The 10,268-nt window shown below is 37.2% G+C and overlaps 1 protein-coding gene across 1 annotated transcript in view; it reads right to left on the minus strand.

Annotated features, from left to right (window-relative positions):
* Positions 1 to 3,874: 3,874 nt before the first annotated feature.
* Positions 3,875 to 10,268, minus strand: part of gna11b (guanine nucleotide binding protein (G protein), alpha 11b (Gq class)) — a 40,661-nt gene continuing 34,267 nt past the window's right edge. Inside the window, exons 6-7 of the mRNA XM_046876524.1 lie at positions 9,773 to 9,926; positions 3,875 to 8,885 (exon numbers count right to left, since the gene is read on the minus strand). Coding sequence (XP_046732480.1) covers positions 8,695 to 8,885; positions 9,773 to 9,926 — 345 coding nt within the window. The 3' untranslated portion in view covers positions 3,875 to 8,694. The remainder of the gene's footprint in view (positions 8,886 to 9,772; positions 9,927 to 10,268) is intronic.

The following is a 10,268-nucleotide window of genomic DNA, read 5'->3' on the forward strand; positions in this document are numbered from 1 at the left end:
GATTGTTTTGTGTTAAATGCCTCGTGAAAGCTTGTTTATATTATTTTATAATCTTGTGCTGCCCCCTTGTGGTCAAACTGATTCATTTCCACCTGCTGTAAATCTGCACCCATTTTGATGAACTGTTACATTTTGGCAATAGATCTCTGGTTTGATAAAGTGGTATGATTTTGATGTTAATGTTAATTATTACTGGTGTTTTCAATTTAAAAATCAGGGTGTACAAAATGTAATTATTACAAGAAATTACTTCTTGGCACTTGACTGTGAATGGTCTTGCGTTAGTCTTGGTTTATTTTCATGTTTCTTCACTATCACATTCTACATTTATTCCACATTTGTTCCACTCTTCTGAGAAGATGTTTCATTTGGAGATTTGTGCTCATTCAGCCACAAGGGTGTTAGTAAAGTCAGGTTTGGGTCTCCTAGTTCAATAATGCATCTGAAGACATTCAATACAATTGTGCGCCTCCAACGTTGTGGTAACAGTTTGGGAAAGAATCACATGTGGCTGGAAAAGTCAGATGTCCCAATACCTTTATGCATATAGTGTATAAAACAAGATGCACAAGTAAATAGTAACGTACTGGACAACTGTTTTGCTAGTGATTTGTTAAAAGTAGAATGGTACACTTGTGAAGGTCAGTACAATTTGTAGAACTTGTTTCAGGATCTTTAATGATCATACCGTTTCAATGATGGATCAGATCATTTGTAACCTGCAATACAGTGGATCTTATTAGTTTGTCCAATTCTTTATTGTGTTTGATCTCTGAATAGTCTTTATTCACAACAAATCTCTGCTCTGCTGCTGTTCAAATCATGAAGCATCAACAGCTTCTACAGAGCAGGATGTTGGGACTGGAAGGCTTGTTAATGTTTTAATCACAATTGCAATTCACCCCATGGCCAGTAGAAGGCGGTAAATATCACAGACTGTTTCTTTAATATTACATGAAGCCTGCACTTGGTTATTTCTATGTCTCGCTTGCTGGGTTTAGCATTTCGGGTCAGGTATTTGGGTCAAAGTGAACTAAACTGGGATGATAATGGGAGACTCAACCTGCTGGTTTGGGGATGTGGACCTGAAAGCAAATAGACATTTTGAGTCATTTTTTGGTGGATTTTTTTGGACTTACAAATCTCCGCAAAGCAGACACCAAAATCTATTGGAAATTTTCCCAAAAGAGTGGAGGCTATTATAACAGCATATAGGGAATAAATGTATTATGGAATTAAGGTGTTCACAACATTTTGTCCATATAGGATCTCCAAGCGTCAAAATTTTGACGTCTGAGGCCCAGAAACAAATTTTAAACCAACAAATATAGTTAATAATAATGAAAAAAAAAACAGCCTTAATGGGTTAAAACAACCCATACAGGGTTCATCTCTAAAGAACCAAATGTGATTTTGACCCAGCAAATTCTATGTTCTATAAATCGGACCAAAAGTTGCATAATGTATTAAAGTACATTTGTTCAGTAGTAGAAATATATTTCCATATATGATATGATATTTAATAGATTATGTAGAAGCATGCATCCAAAATCTAAAAGCTAAGCAATGCTTTTACACATGTTATAATATATATTTAAGGTGTTGTAGTGGTTCTGATCAATTTTAGCTTTTATTTTCTCTGCTTCAAAATTGTTTGCTTCTCTTCCATACACAACTCTCTGGTCTTTATGTTGGTTTGTCTATAAAAAAAAAAAAAAAAAAAAAAATCAAATGCCGTCTTTACTGGCAAAACCAAATGCTCAAAACCAGCATTATAGCTATTAATTATTGTAACAAACATTCTAACAGGATCACATTTGATCCTGACCATGTTCTACAGAGGGACCATCAAGAGCATCCTGAGCAGCTGCATCACTGCCTGGTTTGGAAACTGCACCGTCTCAGACCGCAAGACCCTACAGAGGATAGTGAGGACAGCTGAGAAGATAATCGGAGTCTCTCTTCTCTCTATCATGGACATTTACACCACACGCTGCATCCGCAAAGCACACAGCATTGTGGACGACCACACACACACCCCTCACACACACTCTTTACTCTCCTGCCATCAGGAAAGTGGTTCCGAAGCGTTCAGGCCTCACAGCCAGACTGCGTAACAGTTTCTTCCCTCAAGCCATCAGGCTCCTCAACACAGAACTGAACTGAACTAAACTCTCTCTCACACACACACACACACACACACACACACACACACACACACACACACACACACACATCTGTACAACAAGGGCTCAAACACACAGTCATACTCACTTCACACATTCATGTCTTCATTACTACAAACTGGTGACATACTATTTTTGCACATCTTTTTTTGACTGCTGCTATTGCTCTTTTGCACAACATTTTGTTTACATTTTTGTTTAATTACATCTTGTGTTGTCTTTGCACTGTTTGCACCAGGTTGCACACGATGCCCTTTATGTGGTGAGGACACTTACAGTCCTTAGTCCTGTGTTTTCTGTGATGTAGCTCTATGTTGTTGTATGTAGCACCAGGGTTCAGGAGGAACGTTGTTTCATTTCACTGTGTACTGCCTCAGCTATATATGGTTGAATTGACAATAAAAGCTTCTTGACTTGACTGATCATGTAAAACCACCTGCTAGTCTTCTATATATTCTATATACAGGAGATTGTATAATGTGTTGTGTTTGATTAAACTTATTTTAAACATTGAAGAGACAACTTTAGGAATTAAGACTTTGTTACAGTGTGTGCTACACATAGTTGGCAGTACCACACAAAATTATTTACTCTCATTAAATGTTTGTTTTCATAATGTTATCTGGATCTGGAAATTGAATTCAATGGTATTTTAAACACAGCACATTTAATTAAAATAGATGCAAAAGGTACTATTTTATTGACATGCAATGTGTCAATACTTGGCGGAACTGTTTGGCTGCAATTACAGATCAAACATGTCTTCCTGGGTTAAGTCTTTTATCAGCTTTGTACAGGTACATCTGGATCCCAATACTCTTCTGTGCAAATTTGCTCAAGCACCAACTGACTGGATGGAGTATGTTAAAGAGCAAATAAAAAAGATTCCCAATAGGATCGAGTTTCAAATTCTCACTTTTGATCCACTCAAGAGTCCAGTGTACCTTTGACAGTGTATTCAGATTGAACCTTAGTCCTTGTGGAAATTCTATCGCAGACCCAAAACAGAACTTCTAGGGTTGCCCCGTGTTTGGATCCATCAAACTTGCCTTCAACCATGAGCAGTTTCCCAGTTCCTGCTGAGGAAAAGCATCTCCTTCGACTCAATGCCTCCACCACCACCACCACCATGCTTCGCTATGGATGATCGCTATGATATGGATGAACATCTATCTGTACTTCTTAGCGACGTCCACACATCTCTGCACTGTTATAGCCTTTATATTTATTCACTGTACATATGCTTACATATCTATCACATGCTGTCAATATGCCACATATTTATCTGCACGTTTGCTACTTTTTGCACTTCTGGTAGATGCCAAACTGCATTTTGTTGCTGTGTACATGTACTATGCAATGACAGATAGATAGATAGATAGATAGATAGATAGATAGATAGATAGATAGATAGATAGATAGATAGATAGATAGATAGATAGACAGATAGATAGATAGACAGATAGATAGATAGATAAAGTTCTATCTATCTATCCATCCATAGTATAAGTTTTTGGTTTCTGCCATATCTAGACCTTTGTGTTTACAATTTGAGACTTGAACACAATTCAACTAAATCCTTACTGATCAGTGATCAAGGTTTAAAACAAATGACCAATTAACAGAAACGTGTCAACATGCAATGTTGTGCAACAAAGTCAAAGAAAACAGTCAAGACAGGCAGCAAGTATAGGAACAAATTTATTTAAATTTTAAAACAGATACTTTATTTTTTTATAGATTTTTTTTTTTAATAGATTTTTTTTTAGAAGGCGGTTATGAAAATCTTTTCCATGTTTGAATGAGGTTCAGGCAACAGTGGTTGAAATGCAATCAATACAAATAAAAAACAAACAAAAAAAAATATGGCGAGAATGTTGTAAATCAATAACCAATATGATCCCCCGTCTTGAGGGGTTTAATAATATATTTTCTTAGCCCATAAACTCTGATCAACACTGAGCACATGCATTTTAAAAATGACAATTTATCAATTTAAAAAAACAAAAAACCCAAAATAAAATAAAACAGCAGTTTCTTTTAAATCTCGAATACAGAATAGTCAATGTTTTTTTTTTTTCTTCTTCTTATATTTAGTGTTTCTGTCGAACTTTAAAAATGGGGCCCATGTCTCATCCTTCGTTCCTTGAAGGATTCGGTTGGCAGTTGGCACTTTATATAAAGTCATTCTCCACGGAGGGGGTTGGCACATGATATAATACAGCATTTACATCTGGTATAATGAGGGGAAAAAAGAAGGGGGGGGGGAGAAGAGAAATAGATATTTCACATGCCACTCTGACAGATGGGAAAATTTTCTTCGATTTGTCCAAAAACGAAAAAAGTGGTGAAAACGTATGTGACTTTCAAACAAGCATTTTAAAGTAGAAATAATACAAAATATTACCAACTCATTCCTCTTCATGGAGTATGACATTGAAATCACACACTGTTCCAGGTTTTTTGCTAATGCCTTTTTTATTGTGTAAACGGTGATTCATGCTAAAACTCGAAACTAATTTCCAATGCTGTGCTATGTGTGTAAAGGAATACGTGATTATCAGAATTATTGCAATCAAATAATCTGCCTCACTGCGTATTTTAGGTGCGTCGTGTTTCCTGAATTGTTTGTGATACTGAAAATAGCCCACATACACTATATGGACAAAAGTATTGAGACACCTGACACCTCCAGCCATATATAGTTTCTCCTTCAAACTGCTACCATGGGGATGAATTGAAATGCTGACTGCACCCCAGGGCTTCTCACCCTACATCAGTACCAGACTTTAACACCATTGTGGCTGAATTACAACAAATCTCCACAAGTACACTCCAAAATCTAGTGAAACATCTCAGAAGAGTGGAGTCTATTATAGGAGAGCAAATAGAGACTAAATGAAGAAAGGGCCGTTCAAAAAGCACAATCTTACAGTCAGGTGTCCACAAACTTTTGCCTATAGTGTATTTCATCAAGTATTTTTCTTCGAATGACTAAATCTGTTCTACTTTTCAAATGGTCTTTGGAAGCTTTACTATCTTAGTGGCATAAGAACAACAACAAACATCAACACTTATCCAAAAAAAAAAAAAAAAAAAAAATACAAAATAATCAGACCAGTACATTTCTTAAGTCTTCAATGGACATCCATTACAATCGAACAAACTTTTTTTTTTTTTTTTTACAGAAAGTACATGACTGGTGCATGTCCTAAATTTGTATTCAGAGCTTTAGGTGTTTAGAAAGCCAGGGCTGTAGAGAATAAACAAATACTGGTGTGCAAAACTGAAAAGTGATCCGGTTTTATATATTTAAATCACAAGTAAAAAACCTTCAGATTATTAGGAACTGAATCAGCATTCGAAATTTCTTTAACTTCTCCACTTAGGCTCTGATTTACTCATGGTGTGTGTGTTTGTTGAGGCATGGGAATCATTTTTTAGGTGTTTGCCTAAATGCAGAGGTGCCAATATTATTAACAAGAAAACCCATGTCTGGGTTATACTTGCTTTTTACTACACAGTTCGAAAAATGTTTCCCACATGGATCCAGCAGGCTGAGCATCGCTGGTGTACGTCCTCAAAATTATGCGCCAGTCTTATGGATTTTCTACACGAGTAAAATCTACGGAATATAAAGTCAGACAGACAGGGAAGAGTTGTTAAATACAAGTGCCATGTATTGGAGCTCGCTTTTGTTCCTATATAAAAGAGATGAGGTGATCCATTTGCTTCATTGCTCTAAGCAGAAACGGGCCTTTAGCTGAAAAAGCATAGATTTTAGATGTATTTAGTAATACTGAAATAAAGGAGTAAAGCACAGCTAAAGCACGTTACAGCTAATTCATGCATCATGGCACCTCTGCATATGAAACATGGGGTGGGATGCTGTCTAGGCGTCAATTTAGTAGGTACTCGAGCACGATGTTCATTTCGGAAACAGCTTTAACATTAAATATTCCGTGCTTGTTCACTCCTTTGCTTATTAAACTAAACATTTATTTCTTTTTGCATATTTTTTCATTTGGACCCCTTTAATTAGATTGACTTTTCATTTACATTCTTTTTTTCCCCCCTGCAAAACATTTATAGCCATGAGCATGTAAATAAGGGGCGAGATCGGAGTAAATCAGGACCATAGTGTTTTGCTGTTCGTTTCTTTTATTATTTACCTACTCAAACGTGTCATGTTGTATAAACGTGTCATGAAGCAGTAAATCTAATCTTTTGTGAATAAAGCGGCTGAACCATTAACACTATTAAACTCGGCTCCTTTGTCTTTCAACAAACTGCACTTTGCTCTTTGGACTCGAACGAGACTTCTCTCGTGTCGCCTCTTCACCTGTTCTGGCTGTGAGGATTGTATGCGTTTTTTTGATGAACTACAAAGAAAACGGCCACACCTTTTCCACCAGTGAACACACTGCATGTGATTAGGAAAAGCAAGGAACTGCACGCTTTTAAATTCTATCAGTGATTAAAAACGTTTCCTATTTATTTTAAGAGGTTCAACTGAAGATCACGTGGAAATCTGACAACAAACATTTAGAAACAAAATCTGGATACTGTAAAATCATGTTGCCAATGTGTTTTTTTTCCCCTCGGGGACAAAAAGTAAATAAAATGCAATAAAAGGTAATATATATCTATAGTTTTGTACAGCAGAAAAGACCCCACTGACTTCAAATCTAGTCCATAAATTAGATAAATAAACAGTTTCTTTTAGTTTATCTGTCGTTCATCCCCTTCTTGAAAATCATTTCATATCTTTATATACTGAGAGTAAGAACATTAACACCGTAAGAGGGGGCCGTATTCGTGGATGATTATCAGACTATTGCTCATAACCGCTTTCATGTACAGATGTCTTCTGAATAAATCATTGTGAAGGAGGGGAAAAAAGAAAATAAAATCACAGTATCAATAATATTGTAATTCAGAAGAAACCAACCGAAACCATATACGATTACGACGTAAAATATTTTTCCGTTTTGCCAAATATACTGTACCACAGACTTTTTATTTTACATAAGCAATAAAGTGTATAAGTATTTACAAATATAAATATACACAATCAATGAACTTGCAAATTCCTGCACCCCCCACCCCCTCCCTCGCTTAACGCTAGCTCCCAACGATAAACGAAGCTAATTTAATGTGTCTCCACAAACTCTTTCACAAAATGTCTCTGCATTTAAAAAAAAAAAAAAAAAGGGCGCGTCAGGTCGCTACTTGGGTGATATTGGAGAATTTGCAAAAAAAAAAAAAAAATAATAATAATTTGTATTTGTTACAATACTAATGACATATGCAGAGTTTGGTACCATCAACTGAAAAAAATAAAGGAGTGTGAGGGTAGGGGAGGGGAAGAAAAACAAAAACAAAAAAAACTAGCAGTATCTATGTGAAAAGAATTCATAAAAATCAAACACAAAAAACCCTATCGGAACATCTTAACCTGTGTGAAAATTGTCAAAACGATACCTACAGAGTCGATATCTGTACTACACACTAAGAATTTTTTTTCAATTTTCTAACCCATTTTGATTGAGACGCTGTTATACATCATGATAACAGCTGTAACTATAATTACCTATTATTAAAACTTTAGATTTCTTTTTAAAAGATCATTGGAGCAACATACACTGATTGGTCTGCATAACCTCGACCTTATTCTGGGGTTACATCTGATTTCCCCTCCCCCGATTACAATGCTCACAAAGTTTACATTCATCAATGCGAGCTGAAGTCATGTCTTGCGCTGCCATGTGGAACCCGCTGGATAAACCCGGACACCCAGACTCCTGTGTAATGGAGCCGTTCAGAACTTCTAGCACCACAGCGCTTGTCCTTGTGTCCGCGTGTAAATAAGAGGAGACACTTTTTTTTAAAGCTTTTTTTTTTTTCCTCCTTCCCTCCATTGGCAGGTTAAAAAAAAAACAAACAGAAAAAATTCATTCTATCCATCCTTCCATCTAGCCATCCAGGCAGGCAGGCAGAAAGAAGAAGTGACTGGAGGAGCAGAAGAAAAGGTGAGGCATGTCGATTCCAGTTTCCGCTAGCATCTTTATCGATAAACATATCGTCTGCTCAGTTCTGCCGTTTCAAACATGTAATCTTTTTTTTAAAAACGAGAATGAAAACAATACGAATGAAATGTGTCTGTAACCCTGCTCCCTGTCATCAAACAGGGGGAACATATCCCAAGGGTCAAATTCAAAGTAAAGGAGGGAGGGAGGGAGGGCTGTAGGGATGGAGGGAGCGAGGCCTTGGACAAGAGCTGCCGACGAGAAAGTGGACGAGCTTTGGCAAAAAAGACGGAAGGTAAAAGCCGGAAACATCTGCAACACCTTGACACAGCTGGACAAAAAAAATAGGAGGCTGGAAAACAAAGTGGAACCGTAGGCAACGGAGTTTGTGTTGTGTGTGTATAAGTGGGGGTGTGTAAGAGAGTGTGTGCGTGTCTGTTCTGTGCTGAACTGTGCGAGTTGTCCCCGGCGATGCCGGCTTACACCAGGTTGTACTCTTTGAGGTTGAGCTGCAGGATGGTGTCCTTCACGGCGGCGAAGACGAAGCGGATGTTCTCTGTGTCCGTGGCGCAGGTGAAGTGCGAATAGATGATCTTGTCGCTGTCTGGGTTCAGGTCCACAAACATCTTGAGGATGAACTCCCTCGCTGCTTGCGCGTCACGCTGGGGCCCTGAAAGAGGAAAACCACGGAGCGCGATTCTTAAAGAAAGTGCTACTCATGTTTTAATCGCATGATGTGACTTTCCAAAAAAAAAAAACACTTCACAACTTTTATGTATAAACTGTTACAATTGTTGTCCCCGGATGTGTATTGGTGTGTGCTGCATATTTAATTGTGATCAAAGGCAAATTAAATATTCTATACACACAGACTATATGGTCAAAAATATTAAGACTTTTCCAGCCATATATGGTATTTTCTCAAACTGTTAACAAAAAGTTAAGGGCACGCAATTATATAGGGTGTATTTGAATAGGAAAGTACTTGAGTACCCTGATATAAAGCTCTGACCCCAAACCTATTCAACAGGGGTCCCCTAAACAATAGGATGCCAGAGAGAATCTTTTTTTTTTTTTTTTTTTTTATATTTTTTGTATTTCCATTTTATTCACTCACTATCTGCATGGTGTTTTATATGTTTAAAAATGACCAATTCTGCCTGTCAATTTCTCTCACTTCTAACTTTCTCTTGCTTTTTTTATGCAATGATAAATCAAACTTCGCACTGATTTCGTATTTTCCCTGGAAAAATTTCCTTGCGTGAAACTGGTCTGTGCACAAAAGGCTGGTGACTGCTGCTATAACAGTGTACTGAAAAGTTAAGAACTGTACGTTACCATACAGTCGTATTAAGTTGACAAAGTAGTGCATCACTAGTCAGATTTTATATTATCTATCTATCTATCTATCTATCTATCTATCTATCTATCTATCTATCTATCTATCTATCTATCTATCTATCTATCTATCTAGAGTGAGTGAGTGAGTGAGTGAGTGAGGAGTGAGTGAGTGAGTGAGTGAGTGAGTGAGAGAGAGAGAGAGAGAGAGAGATGTACCGTCAAACTCTGGGAAGTAGTCGACCAGGTGGGAGTAGGAAATCTTCTCCTCCAAGAGGTCCTTCTTGTTGAGAAAGAGAATGACTGAGGAGTTTTGGAACCATGGATATGTGATTATCGTCCTGAACAGCGCTTTACTCTCCTCCATACGATTCTGAAAAGTAAGCAACGATAGACTTGTTAGTACCGAGAGCTTTATAAGCAATGATCAGTGACTAAAACCTGACAAGTAATTCTTCAGTGGATTCAAAAGTTAAAGCTGGAACGCTTTGTAACATTCACAACAACAACAGGGCAGCAAACGCACTTCCTGTACAAACAAACAGCTCCGTATATATATCCAATTACTCACCGTTATGTACGTCAGTGAATCATAGAACTATGAATACAATGTAATGGGGATGTATTTTTACAGTTGTGACATCAAGGATGTTGGTGATTTAAACTTCAGTAAGTAAACCAAGAGTGGCAAAGATGGAGAAGAAACAAGGTGCAG

Source organism: Silurus meridionalis, chromosome 20 (genome assembly GCF_014805685.1).
Source record: "Silurus meridionalis isolate SWU-2019-XX chromosome 20, ASM1480568v1, whole genome shotgun sequence".
Classification (NCBI taxonomy): Eukaryota; Metazoa; Chordata; class Actinopteri; order Siluriformes; family Siluridae; genus Silurus; species Silurus meridionalis.